Source organism: Canis lupus, chromosome 1, assembly GCF_003254725.2.
Source record: "Canis lupus dingo isolate Sandy chromosome 1, ASM325472v2, whole genome shotgun sequence".
In the NCBI taxonomy this organism is placed as follows: Eukaryota; Metazoa; Chordata; class Mammalia; order Carnivora; family Canidae; genus Canis; species Canis lupus.
Window position 1 is genome coordinate 40748651 of NC_064243.1, and position 16351 is coordinate 40765001.

Here is a 16351-nt window from a genome sequence, read left to right on the forward strand (position 1 = left end):
TGAAGCTTACTTTGAGATTGAATCAGAATACCAGAATCGGCGTTTTTGGAGTTCTATTTTGTGCTACTTGCCTGAAATCAAAGGTGAAACTCTGTCTTAATCAGGGCTGAGAGCATCTTGGAAGACAATGAGAATTTCTAGGCACAAGGAAGGTCTGGATGCTCTCTTTTTTTCCTCCCCACCCCCATAAACATAACCTCCCACCCACCACAATCTGAGGCTCGAACAGCTGCCACTGGCTTCACCTGCTTCACCCTTTTAGTTCCCGGGCACATAACCTTGGGGGGGGGGGGCGGGGGGCTCAAATCTCACTCCAGTGTTTGCAAGGATTACCTCCTGTACTTGCTTTCCTCAGATCTCAGAGAGGGAAAGGATAGGTGGAAAAAGTCAGGAGAGCCATAGGCTCAGTTCTGGCCTGTTGAATTCAAGCAGGACTTGCTACAGATCCAATTCAATTAGCAATAACTGCGCCTTGGATAAACCTCATTAGCTATGATACTGCCACTGCGCAAAGCTTACGGATCCAATTCAGGTGAAGACTGACCTTCTAGCTCCTGGTGTTTATCTAGGAAGTGATGCCGTGTGCCTCCTTGCATTGGCGGTCACTCCCAGGAGATCCACACCAGTGGATCTCTGGCTCCAGAAGGCACTTGGCTGGTGTGTAGAAGGCAGTAAGTGTTTGAATTGTATTGAGTGTTGGCTGCTTGCCTGGAATCTGGGAGATTAGGGAGATGGATGCAGGTGGCCCTAGAGTTAAAGGATTGTTTTATAGGATTGGCAAATTGCTGATTTCCAGACTGTTATGGGGTGTCTGGTGGTGGGTATCCAAGTGGTTGAAGCATTGCTTTCCAGTGTAGAAACAATCTGGTTATGACATCTGTCTCCCTGTTGCTACAGGCTAGGAGGAGGAGGACTGGCTCTCGGGTTTTGCATGTGCTCTGGCTACAGGATGCCAGAAACCCGCCCTCTGCAGGGAGAGGAGGGCTGCTCCTTGGTGAGAGGTGTGTGAAGGGCTCGGTCCCGTGCCAGAACTTTGTTTCTCCTCGACATTCCCACTGACCTCGTCTCATCCTGTGTGTAAGACCTGGGCAATTACAAACGCAGAGAAAGATGGGTCTTTTGAGTCCTTTTCAAAATGGAGGCCCCAGCAGGAGCCAAGGAGCACTCAGGTGAGCCCAGCAGTGCCATCTGTTCACAGAGGGCCTAGGAGAAGCAGAGATGAGCAGTGATTGAGCAACAGTGGCCTGGGGGCAGGGATCCATTCTCTTGTGGCTCTGACTTAGGATGAAACAGCCGGTTCTCACTTGTGTGACTGAGTTGTGCTTCCACAGCCAGGCAGGGTTCCACCATTTGCCTCTGTCTTGCTCCCCAAACTGTGAGGCGGGGGGCGGTCAAATGTCTTGTTAATGCTGGAACCCTCAGCACCCAGCCCATAATGTAGAATGAAGGTTCTAAATGAGGAGCAGAAATCAGTGACCATATGTGAGGAGTAGTGACTCCTCCTTCCTGTTTTCACTTGCTGTCACGGAATGTCTTCCCTTTCTGCAAGACACTCAAAACCTTCCGAAGCAGTGGTTTGCAAACTTCTTGGTTTGTGAATCCTCTGTGGCTCTTGTCACTTGTGTACACTCGGAGTTCCTCCTCCCACGTTGGGGTCCAGTGGCTCTGGGGCTGCCCAGGGATCTGCATTTTCACTGGGCTGCACAGGGACTCCTGAGGCAGGTGTTCTGTGAGTCATGGCTTGAGAAAGAGAACTTCCTGCTTCTAGCTGCAGAGTGCTTTGGAAGTAGGCCTTCAAGTGGGGAGTCAACAGTCGAAGAAGGAACTCTGACTCATTCCTGCTGCTTTGATCACACGCCTAGAATTTTCCACACCTTTGATTTCTTTTGTGCTACCCCATTGAGTCCTGTGGGGGACACTTTAACATTCTCTTCAGGTACACCCAGAGTATTCAGTGTCATGGTTGAAGCCAGTTGACATTTAAAAAATTGAGTCCTTTTATAGGAGAGCAGTAACAAAAAAAAAAAAAAAAAATTACTAGACCTACAATTAAAAATCAGTTAAGTTTCCAAAGTACCAGATCTTAAATAAACTCTCTTTTAGCCTCAGGAGACTGGCAATATATCACAGCCATTTCTCAAGATGTCAGGATTCTAATTACTTGCTTCTGTGGAGCAATTGGCCTTTTTTCCGTCTACTATAATCTTGAATCCTTCCTGCCTAAGACTTAAGGTTTATCCTTGGCACCCCAGGGTAGATCTGTCCGGTTCCTGTTTCCAGTCTTGGGAGCACTCCTTTCCCACTGTGGACTAGTAGGTAGTGTAGACTAGTACAGACACTGGTCCTTTGCCCAGACCCTGGTGGCCTGTCCCTTTGGATCATATCTGCAGGTGTGGATATGGGCTTCTCTGGGACAGGCGCAGAGAACAACAGTATTTACATAAACCGTCTCCACCATGTTTGTAACAGGTGAGGCTCAGGCCTCCATCTGGGGTTTAGCATGTCCTCTGGAAATGGATAGTCATTCCCAAACTGGCCGTAAAGCCCTGAATCCATTCATGTGTATTTCACAAAGGGCGTGTTCCATGGAAACTTGGAATCACTTCCTGGATTCCAGATTGGTGAGTGCCTTGGCTATTTCTGATGGGCTGGGGTGCTGGAAGCCTTGACTGTGTAGCAGTGCCTCGAGGGCTCTCTGGCTACCGCCCAGCACCTCTGAAAGGCCTCTGCCATTATCTTGCTACTCCCAAAGTCACTGACATCAGCAGGAACAAATCTTTTGCTCAGCACTGCTGCATTCTGAAAGGCATGGCACATGTGTTGGCACAAGGCTGTACATATTGGGGTCAGGTTGTCTGAGTTTGAAACAAAGCCCTCAGCCCCCAAGTCTAGATACTCACACAATTCTGTGAAATAGTGCTGAGGATAATACCTAACTCAGTGAATTGTTCATTCCTGAATTTAAAGAATGATTATCAAGGGTTTACTGGGCACTGTGCAAAGGCACTGCCCTATGGACTTACAGATTAGGGACAGACACCAACAAATGTAAATTTTTACCTGTGTGGTACATGCAACAGAGAAGCACGTGGTATTAGGCATACAGTTTCAGGGGTTGGGAGGTTGACCTTGAACAAGTGAGACCAAGGGTTTTTTCCCTTAGAAAGTGATGCTGACTTCAGATAATAAAAGCATGCCACACATGCATGTGCAAAGGCTCTGTGGAGGCCTAGATGGGTAGCATGTTGAGAGATTGGGGACGGGCCAGGGGGTGCTGGCGTCCAGCACAGCTCATAGGCCGTGCTAGAAATTTTGGTTTTTAAGACTGATAGGAAATCACTGAAAGGTTCTCAGCAGGTTTTCAGTGTTCTTAAATTTGCTACCTTGGCTACTCAGTGGAGATTGGACAGAGGAAAGGATGAGAATGGATATGTGGCAGCAGTTGGGAGAGAACTGTAATAATTTAGGCAAGAGATGATTTAACGTAGATTTGGGGATAGTGGAAGAGGTAAAAACGCAGATTCAGAAGCCATTTAAGCCAGAGAATTGATAGATTTGATGATGGATTAGATGAGGGGGAGAGAGGGAGGAGGGGTCATGGGCCACGCTTCCTGGAATGGTGATGTTGCCTATGCGGAGTAGCACTCATTACATGGAAGTGATCATGGGAATTGCTTACGAAGCAGTGCTCCTTTTGGTCTGTTCATGTCACACAGAAGCGCTGGTTAAGTCACTTTTTTTTGGGGGGGGCTGTCCTTTCTTTCTGAGACTGGACTTTGACCAAAGGCAGTGAGGCCCAGGTGCCCAGGGACCTGCCCTCTGATCCCAGTGTGGCCCTTAGATTAAGAGCTCCTCTCTCCCCTCCCTCTACTCCTGTATGAGGGAGGTAATGAAAGGAACTTCTGGCAAGTTCTCCTCCTCAGGCAGAATGTCCTGTTGGGTGGCCTGGAGCTCTCACTGTACCCTAGAAGGTACCTGAGTGGAAATTATCCCATACACCCTCTTGGCATCCCCTCCCCTTCCCCTGCTTCACCTGTTGTTAAAGTTTTTTGTTTTGTTTTGTTTTGTTTTTTAATTTCTTTATGAGAGAGAGAGAGCAGGAGAAGGGGACAAGGGAGAAGCAGACTCTCCGCTGAGCAGAGAGCTCCACGTGGGGCTCGATCCCAGGACCCTGGGATCATGACCTGAGCTGAAGGCAGATGCCTAACTAATTGAGCCACCCAGACGCCCTCTGTTGTTAAAGCTAGTATTACTCTGGTGTATTTCTTAAAACTGATGAGCCAATATTGATAGTTCTTTATTAGCCAGACTCCAGAATTTTCATTAGGGTTCACTCTTTGTGTTGTACCTCCTATGGGACTTGACAGTAATGACATTTATCCACCATTACAATGTCATACGATCTCACTGCCCTGAAGTGCCCTGTGCATCACCTGTTCATCCCTCCTTTCCCCCAAGCCTTTGGCAACCACTGATCTTTCCACTGTCTCTATAGTTTTGCCTTTTCCAGAACGTCATATAGTTGGAATCATATGCTGTGTAGCCTTTTTAGACTGGCTTCCTTCACTTAGCAATACGTATATAAGGTTCCTCCATGTCTTTTGGTGGCTTGAGAACTATTTCAACAATAGTCTTTTACACCACAAGTGGACCGCACCTGCTGGTCTGCACCTGGCGAGCTCCATATGGGAATCACACCTTCTTTTCAGTACCTGGCATCTCTTCCTAATGGTGGTTCCGCCTCATCTCAGTCTTCTGCCTACCTGTCAGCCCTGAACACATTTAACCATTGCAGATTTAGGAGCTTTCCCAAGGTGGGAGGTGGGCAAACGTCCGCATTCAGTATTCTGTGTTCTGGAAATCCAATGCTCTGGTCACCCAGATTCCCATTGGAATGATTCAGTTGCGAGCAGTGTGGTAATGGGTTTGATGGTGTGGGAAGACTTTCTTCTAAGAACTGAGCTGTTGGGCATCTGCATGGCTCATCGGTTAAACGTCTGCCTTTGGCTCAGGTCATGATCCCAGGGTTCTGGGATTGAGCCCTGCATCAGGCTCCCTGCTTTTCCCTCCCCCTCTGTCCCTCCCCTTGCTTGTGCTCTCTCTTTCCTTCTTGCTCTCAAATAAATAATAATAATAATAATAATAATAATAATAATAATAATAAAGGACTGAGCTGTCACAGGCACTTGTGTTTGTGACACCCTGGGTCTGAGTGTTTCCAGCCTAGAGAGTTCTGCTTGGCCCTGAAGCAGTTTTTCTAAAAAGGTGGGTATTGATCATCTTCTATCAGAAGACAGTCTCAGCCGTATTACTGAATGGATGGGAAGCAGGATGCAGCGAAGTGTGACTTCTTAGAAACAGGCTGTGCACCCATTGGCTCTTGCTCTCCTTGGGTGACACCAATCCTCTCTTCCAGAACAGCCCTTTATTCTCTCCCAGATAGCATGAGGATAGTGGCTGTCTGTTCAGTGTAACCAGAACCTTCGGGACACCCGTTATGCCATGGCTAAGAAGCCTGTCCTTGCCATCTCTATGAACTGCCTTAGCTCTCACTTATCTTCAAATACCTTATTAGGTTACTAGCTTCTGATTTTCTTGTCACTTTGGCGTTGTTCATGACCAGCTGCACATGTTTAGTGCTCAGACGCAGAAATGCAGAGCAAAGTGTTGGTGTTTCCAAAAAGTTCTGCCGCTGGGGGGTTTTGCTTATATTCTCCCCTCCCTTTAATCCTTGTGGTTTTGAACAAGTTGGTGATGTGTTAGGTCTTTACTTGCAATTTTCAGGCACAAGGAGTCTAAGATGCCCTGAAAGAGACATTTACATTAAATTTTTAAAAAGAAGGATCAGCTGGTCAAACGTGCTCAGAAACCTTAGCCACATATAAGGTTGTGTTACTGATCGTTCAGCTTGTGCGATGTGCCCAGGCACCATTGTGCTGGCTTTTTGTATTTGTCCCCATTTTACAGGCGTGGGAAACAAGGGTTAGGAGCATGAGTGACCTTGCTCTAGCTCGCATAGGTTGTAAGTGGCAGGAATGCAATTGAACCTGGGTCTCTCTCCAACTCCGTGCAGCAAGGGGTCTCATCTGTGCTGAGAAGCAGGGCAGCCTGGGGCATATGTGGGAAGATGACACTTTCATTCCTGGATTCCCGTTCTGTGCTCTATTCACCTAAACTCCCTGGGGTCCTTTTTATCACAGAAAGACGTGGTTTCATGAACTATTGAGACCAAGGGCAGGACATAGAACACCTGTGTTCTACCCTGACTCTGAGTCCTCTTTTTAAAAAAAAAAAAAAACAAACCAAAAAAAAAAAAAAACCAAAAAAACCCCCAAAATCCATGTCTGGAGAGCTATACTTCTCTCTCCAGAGATATTCATTTGTGAAAATAAATTGCTACACTTGGGATTTGGGAAGGGCAGAGATTTGGCAGAGGCCAGCCTGGCGTAGCCCTTCAGTGAGGAACAATTTACATGGGGCGGGGGCAGGACGGGAAACGGGGTTCAGGTCTGAGAAAGCACCTCCCTGGCTTGGCTCTGTGCTGTTCGGTTGCTTTCCCACGCAGCTCCTTTCCTTAGCTTTCTCAGCCTGGGCACCTCCTCACCCAAATGCTGGCCCTCAGTCCCTAAGTGTGTGTCCCAGTGGCTCCCGCCCATGAATGTACTCACCTACTGCTCCTGCTTAATAGGTGTGCACCCGATACCCACACCTGGTGGGATGCTCTAGCCCCGCCAGCCTCGGGAACCCGTGGAGCTGCGTGTGTGCAGTCTGCTCTTCGAGGTCTGGATTAGCTGTGACCCAAATAAGAAGAGAATGTATATTGTGCTACTGTCGCCTGGTCTAAGGTCGTATTGTCTCTTACCAGGTGAATTCTGCTGCCTCCTACGTGGACTCTGTTCACGCCCATGCCTCCCACAGCCCAGGGTGATTCTTTTCAGAAGGTCAATCAGATCACGTCACCACTGTGCCCAGGCTCAGAGCAGCTTCTCTCTCAGAGGACGTGTCAGTCTTTAGGGGGGCCTCACCCCAAGCCTACCACAGTGACCCCTGGCTCCTCGTAGCTTCTCTGATACACCTGGGCACTTGCTTCTCCCGCTCTATGTTTTCCTCCAGACATCGACATGGCTTCTGTCACTCTCTTCAAGGTCTATTATTCAGCTGTTTTTCTCATCCTCTGTAAAATTCTAGCCTTGCTATTCCCTGTCCCTCCCCTGTGCCTGTTTTTTTCTTCAAAGTATCTATTACCATTTGCTATGCTGTATATGGTACTTACATGTTTATTGTCTGTTGTCCCCTATTGGGGTTTGATCTCCACAAGAACAGGGTTTTTTTTTTTCTGTTTTAAAGACTGTATTTATTTATTCATGAGAGACACAGAGAGAGAGAAGCAGAGACACAGGCAGAGGGAGAAGCAGGCTCCCTATGGGGAGCCTGATACGGGACTCCATCCCAGGACCCTGGGATCATGACATGAGCCAAAGGCAGACGCTCAACCATTGAGCCACCCAGGTGCCCCAAGAACAGGTATTTTTGTCAGTTATTTGTTCTTTCTCTCTGGCATCTAGAAAGTGCTTGGTGGGTAGTAGGTATTCAGTCAATAGATGTTGCATGGATCTGCCTTGTACTCTTAGCTTTTGCTGTAGATCTGCCTGGTTCTAGAATAATCTCACAAGACCAGCAGTGTGAATCTTTCTATCTATGAGTTGCTACTCATTTTGTATTGTTGATTGTTAGGCTAACAGTTCTTCCCTGGGCTTCTATGACTTGAAGCTGTGTCACAAGTCATTTGCTTAATGATAATAGTAAAAAGTACTAAGTCAAGCAAGGAAACTATTGACAAATTAAAACATTTTATGGTGTTTGTAAAATAACATCAGTATTGCTCACTCATATCACATCATGTTTTCTTGACCAAGAGGAAAGGGGTGACGCTCCGTGTGGGGTGCTAGGTGAATGTGAGTGGTGACAATGGATGTCTTGTGGTTTTTCCCTTCTCTATGGCAGTTGGTCTGAGTGTTCCAGAAATGAACTTTAGCTGTGGGGTGTGTGGGATAAAGGGAAGTACAGACTTGCTCTTCTGGGTGGCAAGAATAGCATCCTCTGGGGCACCTGGCTGGCTCAGTTGGTTAAGCGTCTGTTTTTGGCTCAGGTCGTGATCTCAGGGTCCTGGGATCAAGCCCACATCAGGCTCCCTGGTCAGCGGGGAGTCAGCTTCTCCTTCCCCTTGCTCTTGTGCTCTTGCGTGTTCTCTCTTTCTTTCTCTCTCCCTTTCTCAAATAAATGAATAAAATCTTGAAAAAAAAAAAAGAAGAATAGCATCCTCTGTGGACATTATCTTAATTATCCCTTCATTACAGGATAAAGTTTGGTTAGCCTGCCTTCCTTCCTTCCTTCCTTCCTTCCTTTTTCTTTCTTTCTTTCTCTTTCTTTCTTTCTCTTTCTTTCTTTCTTTCTTTCTTTCTTTCTTTCTTCTTTCTTTCTTTCTTTCTTTCTTCTTTCCTTTCTTTCTTTCCTTCCTTCCTTCCTTCCTTCCTTCCTTCCTTCCTTCCTTCCTTCCTTTCTTTTCTTTCATTTCTTTCTTTTCTTTCTTTCTTTCCTTTCTGGAAGAGTTTGGGAGATATTGCTGTTTGTCTCTGAGCCAGCTTCAACCCCAGAAGCTTATTTGAATTTTAAAATAAGTAGGTACTAGGGAAATACTAGTAGCATGGTATCATACCACTCACCAAGGGTGTTGGAGCTAGGATGACCTACACTTGTTTCCCCCACTTTGGTTCCCTGTGAAGCCATCCTATTCCAGCCCCTCGGAGTGCCCCAAAGGGAGAGAGATATATTAAGATGTAAAACCTGACGTGTCTTGAAATATCTGTGGTAATTCTCTGCCTCTTAGTTGGCAGTTTGTGGACATGGAGGCATCCAGTTTGGAAATCGTTTCCCCTCAGGATTTTGAAATGACTGCTCTCTTGCCTGATGATGCCAGTTCTCTGATTGCCTATGTGTGACCTGTTTCCTTTCTTGAATCCTGCTTCTAGGATCTCCTCCTCATCCCCAGTGTTTTGAAATTCCACAATGATGTACTGTAGGGGAGGCTAGGCTCTTTTTTCAGTGGAGAAGATTTCTTGCAGTTTCCAGGGCTGGTTTAAACATTTAATATTATAATATTTAAATAGGTACCACTTAAGACCAAGTATAACTCTTCACACTTATCTTCCAATTATAAAATCAAATTGAAATTGCAAATTAGCCATAAAGCACCCAGCCAATGGAATCCAAGCACACCATGTGAATTTAGTGTGATGGCTAATGTCACTCTTTTCAAGGTTAGGAAGGAGGCACAGCCCTGTCCCTGCGTGTCCTGTGAGAGATGTCTTCTGGCTTCACCTGGTGTGCAGACGTCACTGAGGTATAAATCTAATGGGTATTAAATCTATTTGGTATTGAATCTCTGGCTTTTTCTTCATTAGCCCATGACAGTTAAAGTAATTCTGCTTGATGCCAATGTGTAAACACAGAGTGGAGTTATAGGTTAGAGGATGGTCATCCAGATGGTTCTTAGAATAAATATGCTTGCTTACAGAAATTTTTGGGATTGTCATTAAAGTGAAAACATGGAATGTAAATATTTTCATAGGGAACGCGTGGAATCCCTCAGATTCAACTCACTTCTGTTCTTTTTAGGTTCTTCCTAAGCCCATTTCCCCTGTGTGCTTGCAGCAGGGCGAGTGCTCAGAGGTGCCGGCTGTGGGAACAGACGGTCCCCACCCCTGCCCCAACTGCTCCACCTGTACTGCCCCCGTGTCCTAGGGTCACAGGCTCTAATCCCGGGGCACTCACGTCCCTATTGGAGATGGAGACTGCTGACAACTGTGAGCCTCTGGCACTTCCAGGGAGCCGTTAGGCTGTGTGTCTCAGAGCTGGAAAACCATAATCCATTTTCAAGCTGTTGTAGCTCAAGCACTCCCGCCCCCATCACTGCTGTGGAGAGAAGCGAGCATTTGTATTTCTTAAAAATATAAACACATTTGACACCACACTTGACACGGTTCATGGTATAAATTTTCTGACAAGTTAGAAGTGTGTGTGCTTGTGGTATATGAGTGTGTACACACACATGTGAGAAAGTGTGTGTGTGTGTGCATGGGAGAGGGTATGTGAGAGTGTGTGCATGTGAGTATATGCACATGTGACAATGTGTGCATGAGTGTGTACAAGTATGTGCATATGTGCATATGAGAGTGTATGCATATGTGTCAGTGCGTGTCTGTGCGTGAGTGTGCGTGTGCATGTGAGAGGGTGTGTGTGCTCGAGGGTGTGTGTGTTGCCACAGGCCGGCCGTGCCTCGGGAGCCTGCGTGGGTGGCATGAGTGCATCCTCGTGCCCGGGCCTGTTGTGCGCTCCCAGCCGTGGTCGCCGGCTCCAGGCTGCAGCTGCTGCCTGCACAGGCCCGACTCTGCCACTCAGCACTGCCATGTGTCCCTTTGTGGTGGCTGCGTGGGGGTCCCACGTCTGCTCTTGCACTGCGGGGAGAGGGTATCGCAGATGGCTTAGGTCGGAGCTGCTTGTCGGTTGTGAACTGCCCTCAAGGCCCCAGACGTGCTCCCTATTACCGCATTTTCCTCCACCACCTCTTGGCCTCAAAACGTAGACCTTCTCCTACCTTTTCCTTTTCCCTCATCCACTGCCCAGTTCATCAACAAATGCCATCTGTTTTCCCTCCCTGTTACTCACGGTTTAACATCTTTTCGTTCTTGCCACAACTCATTCAAGCCCGGGTGGCTCACGCTGGGATGAGTGTGTGCTTGTCCACAGCCTCCTCATCTCCCCACCTCCTCCCCCTTGCTCGTGGCCCTGCGAATCGGCCGGCTCCCCTTCCAGCATTTCCTACCCTTGCTCTAGAACCTTCCGTGGGCTAGTCTCTGCAGGATGAGGGAAGACTGCTGCCTGCAGTGTGATGGACTTTGTCCTTGACAGTATTTTCAGGAATTGTTAACCAACTTTTAAAATAATGTGATAGTTTTCTATTTAAAATCTGTATTTTCAGCTTCTCCTGAAAAGATAGAAAATCTGGCAGCACTAAGCACGTGTTCTCAAAAGGAAGGTCACAATGGGCAGGAATGGAGTGTTCTGTGCTGTCTTTCTTGGGGGCATGTTTTCTCCAATTTGCCGTGCTCCCCACTCCTCCCTATAGCACCCCCGGGCAGCCTTACACACATTTCTGTTACCTGTCTGCTCACCATAGGCATTAAATTGGCAGCACAGGGCGTCTGACTCCCAGGCCGAGGACCTTTCTACACTCCATGTTTACGACATACATTGTATTTTTGCTTCCTGTGTACCATTTTGCTTTCTGTGGCTGTTCTCCCTTTCCCCACAACCCTGTCCACTCTGCATGGCCACCTTACACACTCCTTAGTGAAACCCATCTCGGCAGCCCTTGGTGGAAGTCTTCTCTTCCATTAATTACTAAAGCACTTGGGTTTTGTCTTTCTCTTTTGCTGCCATCGCATGTTATTTTGTTTGGAGCCGAGACTGACAGTCCCTCCCCGACAGAGTCTCACAGTATGTGACCCACAATGCCTTGCATGTAGTGGATTCTTAACAGATGTATGATCAGAAAGATGCGTGGTCATGATCGAGGGACTTGTTCTGTGGGTGCCAACAGGAAGGCCTCTGACTAAAGCAGGGATGTGTTAGCTGGTGACTTGGCCCAGGGACCTTGAAGAGATTGTTTCACTTACTTTCACCATAACCACTGTTTTGAGATCTATTTTTAATGTGGTGAAGTTCTCAAATGCAACTAAACTCTAGCACATCAGAGAGAGATGTGGCTGTGGTTACTCCCTTGTCTATGATGTCATCTATCACTAAAGTTCTTTATTCAGTGATACTGTTGTATACATTAAATAGAGCTAAAGACGATGTCAATTGAATGTAGAATATTTCTACACTCCTCATTGTAAATTGTAAATACCAAATATACATGGGATTCAATATGTGATACTGGCTCAGTATTTGCTCCCCAGGACTTTCCTACATGTACCTCCATGGCCCACGTCTCTATGCCATTGTGTCCCCGGGCTTTGGTTTTGGCGTCACTGACCTTCAGAACACACCCCTATGCCACACTCCTGGTGTATGCTGAGCTCAGATTCCTCTTAGCCAGTGACGGGTGTGTGAGGGGCAACGAGAAGGATCATAGGTTGGTAGAGAGTGTCTATGCCCAGTGATTGTTATAATTAGTTGGTAAAGACAATTTGCATCAAGTTTCCCACTTGGAAAGCCAAGTGACCCTTCGTGACCTTGTGGTGCTGGGCATTTCTTTACTCCCACCACACTCCTTTAAGAGGGAAGGAAGCTCTACTTCCCAGTATCTGGGCCAGGGGCTAAGCGGACTCCAGGTCAGTCCTATCCAATGGAATGACAGGTTCTACATCAGTGCAGGAGCCATGGGCCACCTGTGGCCACTGGGCACTGAAATGTGGGTAATGTGACTGAGCAACTGAATTTTTTATTGTATTTCATCTTAGTGAACTTCACCTGGATCTTGAAGGTTGGGGAAAATGGGTCACATGTCATGCCTGAGGGAGAGCTTCCTGCATGGGTGGGACTTTGCATTGCTGCACAAGTGAAGGCCCATTTGACCAACTTTGGCAGGGCATCAAAGCTGAATGTTTGAAGGGAGACCCATTGCTGCACTGTTCTGAGGAGAACGTTCTTTACTTAGTGTATTGAGGAATAGCAGATGCCAAGCTTCCCTTGGTTGTGATTCCTTGAGCTGGTTCTATGTCCCACTTCCTGTGTTCAAGTACATTAATAACCTTGACTTAAATATATACTTTGTGTCCACCTCAAATATTAATGGCCAAAGCCAAAGGACTGTTTTGGGGGAGGAGTGGAGAAACTGAGGAGGATTCTGTATAGATCATTTCGATAGGAACTTGTGGGTTTATCTCTTTTGCTTAGCTTTTCTAGAACCAGCTGAAACTGGTTGTGGGTGTTTTGGCCTTTTATGGTAGTTGTTAAAGCCACAGTGTACTGTGGATTAATCCACAGAATTAATCTCTAACCAAATTTACACCCCAGTGTGTGCTGGGCTCTGCTCCAGGGACCAAAGGGATTACTTTGACATTTACTGGCTTGGGGAGGTTCCCTGCAGGTTCTGTCCACACTGCAGGTCTCTGGCTGTGGTCTGTGTTTGTGGGCTGCTGGCTGTTTTATAATCTAGTGGTTTCTTTGTTGGTGTTTCAGTCCCCACCTGTCCTTTCACTGTGGAAAGTCTGGTAGACCCTTGAGAGCTGTACCACCATCTGTTTGTGGCTTCCTAAATGACTCTCCTTTTATCCAGGATTTCACATACGCACAAAAATAGGAAGTGGGGCACAGGCGGTATAGAGTGACAGAGCACCAGCATGGATGGGGGTCAGGGGTGGCAGTCAGGGAAGCTGTACCCATGGAGGGAGGAAAGGACATGCACATCCAGTGTGGTCTTTTGCAGCATCCTGATCACAGAGTGCAGCCTTGGGATCCTTCCAGCAACCTCAGCCTGGATAGAGGCCACATCTGTACCCACCTCCATTTCCAGCCCCTCTCTCCTTCCAGGAAGGAGGGGGCAGGGATATGGTGGAAAGTTCTAAACTATTAATCATGGTTTGGTCTTTCTTATGACCAGCCCCTAAAAGCCCACCAAGAGTCATCTCATTAGGATTAAAGATGTTCCAGGACGCCTGGGTGGTTCAGTGGTTGGGCCTCTGCCTTCAGCTCAGGGCGTGATCCTGGGACTCCGGGATCAAGTCCCACATCTGGCTCCCTTCATGGAGCCTGCTTCTCCCTCTCCTATGTTTCTGCCTCTCTCTCTCTCTCTCTGTGTCTCTCATGAATAAATGAATAAAATCTTTGAAAAAGAAAAAGGACTAAAGATGTTCCTACCAGCCAGGAAATTTCCCTGGGGAAATTCAGAATTTCCTAAGGCATTTAGAAGCTCTATGTCAGGAACTGGGGTCAAAGCCACCACGCTAAGGGTAGAGGTTGGGTAGGAAACTGCAACTCTCACTGCTCTTTCTATAATATGCTGAGTCCCATGGTATATTAATAATTGTAGTTTTCTACCAGAATGTGGGAAATTTCCATCTTTGAAATATTACTTTCTACTGCTTCATGACTCTTAAATCTCCTTTGCTCCCTCTTCCCCCTCCCTTCCTTCCCCCCCTCCTTCCTTCCACTTACCCCAGCCCCCATCTTCCTCGCCTTTCTTCTGGCTTCTCCTTTCTCCCCTCTTTCTCTCTTTCTCCTACTCTTCCCCTTCTCCTTCTTTCCTTCCTCTTACCTCTGGTCTCTCCTTCCCCCTAATTGTTGATCTCCCCCCCTTAATTGATGATGTAGTCATTTATTTAAGTTAAATCATTTTGGTGCAATATGACTTCTCACTAAATAGAATGCCTTCCCATTTGCCCCCCCGCCCCCGCCCAACCAGGAAGAAGAAATGCCAGAAGTAGAAATTGACATTGATGATCTACTTGATGCAGACAGCGAAGAAGAGAGAGCTTTAAAATTACGGGTAAGCAGCTTTCAAAATCTAGAACTTGCCAGTCATGGATGCTTGAATCCACTTGGATCTCCAAGTCTGGCATACACTGATCCTGCCCTGTTGTGGTGTTACCACAAGGACTTGAGCAATGGCAGTTTGCTGAGAGGAAAGCAGTGTAGTGCTAGGTATCTGTTCTCATGCACTGCATCTCTGATGGTAGAGCAGTTCTTGACTACAGTCAGTTCTCAAACCACCTAATGAATATGAGCTTCTGTAGCTACGTCTTCTTGGAAGAAGAGCTGGTTCTGCCTCCAGAAATCCATTTGCCAGGAATGGAAGTGATGCTCCACAGTTGTATGAGAAGGCGAGGTGCTGAGCCAGAACTGGAGTACCCAAGTCCAGGACTCTAGTCTCACAGTTGTGGATTATGTCATGTATGAAATAAATTTCTAGATAAGATTGTTTACAACATAATAAAAGACATTTCATTAGAGTATGTTCACCTGGTAGCATTCCAGTACAACAATGGATGTTGAGATGTTTCCTTAGTCTAGAGCAATACAACATTTATTTCCCTTCCCACGGGAGGTCAAATCTATCATTTTAAAATCTACATTTGGGAGTTTCTAAAACCAATTAACTTTTGACCTGTCACTGTTCTTAATGTTCACCGATAATTACTGTTAATGGCTGTTGGTTATCGCAAATGACAAGTGATCTCTAAAGGCAATTAAAGGGCACATTTTAATGTATTAATGTGATCAACATGTTAATAATTACTAGTGTCCCTCGTGTGGTGAACCGTCTCAGCTTAATGATTAATTCTTGATGGTAAATTTAGTTGGGACATGATAGCATCTAGTTATGAAAGTTGAAAAAATAAAGCAGGTACCAGTTCTGTAGAAAATGTAATGATATATAAAAGTGTTTTTAAAATTGAGAGCTTTACCTACTGTAGGCCACCCACTTTGGTTTCCCAGGCGAGGACACTGAAGCTTCTAGAGGTGTGACAAGTTGATTTGTGGTTGAATTACAGCCAGGCCCCCTGCTTTCTGTGTCCAGGGTGATTATTACCATTTCCCACAAGCTGTCTCAATTTAAGCATATACAGTTTATTATTAACCATGTTAATAGGCCAAAGGAAAGGTGTGAGTGTGTGTTCTGAAGAGTGCAAGGCACTCCTGCATAGGAAGGTACAACTTTTGGTATCTTCAAGATGATCCAACAGGTGCTGAAACAAAGTGTGATTCTAGATTGTTGACATGAAATCTGGATTTATCAAGTTTAGAATAATACCATAAAGATAAAATGAAAATGATTTTTAATTTCACTTTTAAAATGATACTGAATTTTAAAATAATCAAACTTACTTTCTGTGTATTTTATTCTAGGAAGCTCTTGTAGACTGCTACAAACCAACAGAGGTAAACAAATTGCTTTTCCTAAATGCCATGTTTGCATTAGTTTTTATGAAACCAATTTGTGTATTTTTTTTAATTTGTGTATTTTTAAAGCTAAACAACAGTATATGCTTCAGTTATGTATATACTAAGTAGTAGTTATTATCTCGTAAGTGAAGTGCAATGCTTGACTAGTATTAACTTCCTTAAATGTATGCCCAAGCATACCTGGTTCAGGAAGACTTAAAACTAATGGAATTGGATTTGCTTTGACATGGATGGAACTGGAGGGTATTATGCTGAGTGAAATGAGTCAATCGGAGAAGGACAAACATTATATGGTCTCATTCATTTGGGGAATATAAAAAATAGTGAAGGGAATAGAGGGGAAAGGAGAAAAAATAAGTGGGAAATATCAGAAAGGGAGACA

At 46.0% G+C, this 16351-nt stretch overlaps 1 protein-coding gene and 1 pseudogene across 4 annotated transcripts in view; one reads left to right on the forward strand and one right to left on the reverse strand.

Moving 5' to 3' along the window:
* The window catches only part of PPP1R14C (protein phosphatase 1 regulatory inhibitor subunit 14C), an 86277-nt gene that overhangs the window by 41682 nt on the left and 28244 nt on the right, over window positions 1-16351 (forward strand). For all 4 annotated transcript variants that reach the window (XM_049115763.1, XM_049115671.1, XM_049115735.1 and 1 more), the window contains exons 2-3: window positions 14468-14551; window positions 15913-15945. In XM_049115763.1, the coding sequence (XP_048971720.1) occupies window positions 14468-14551; window positions 15913-15945 (117 nt within the window). The remainder of the gene's footprint in view (window positions 1-14467; window positions 14552-15912; window positions 15946-16351) is intronic.
* On the reverse strand, window positions 310-516 carry LOC112645771 (U4 spliceosomal RNA; annotated as a pseudogene).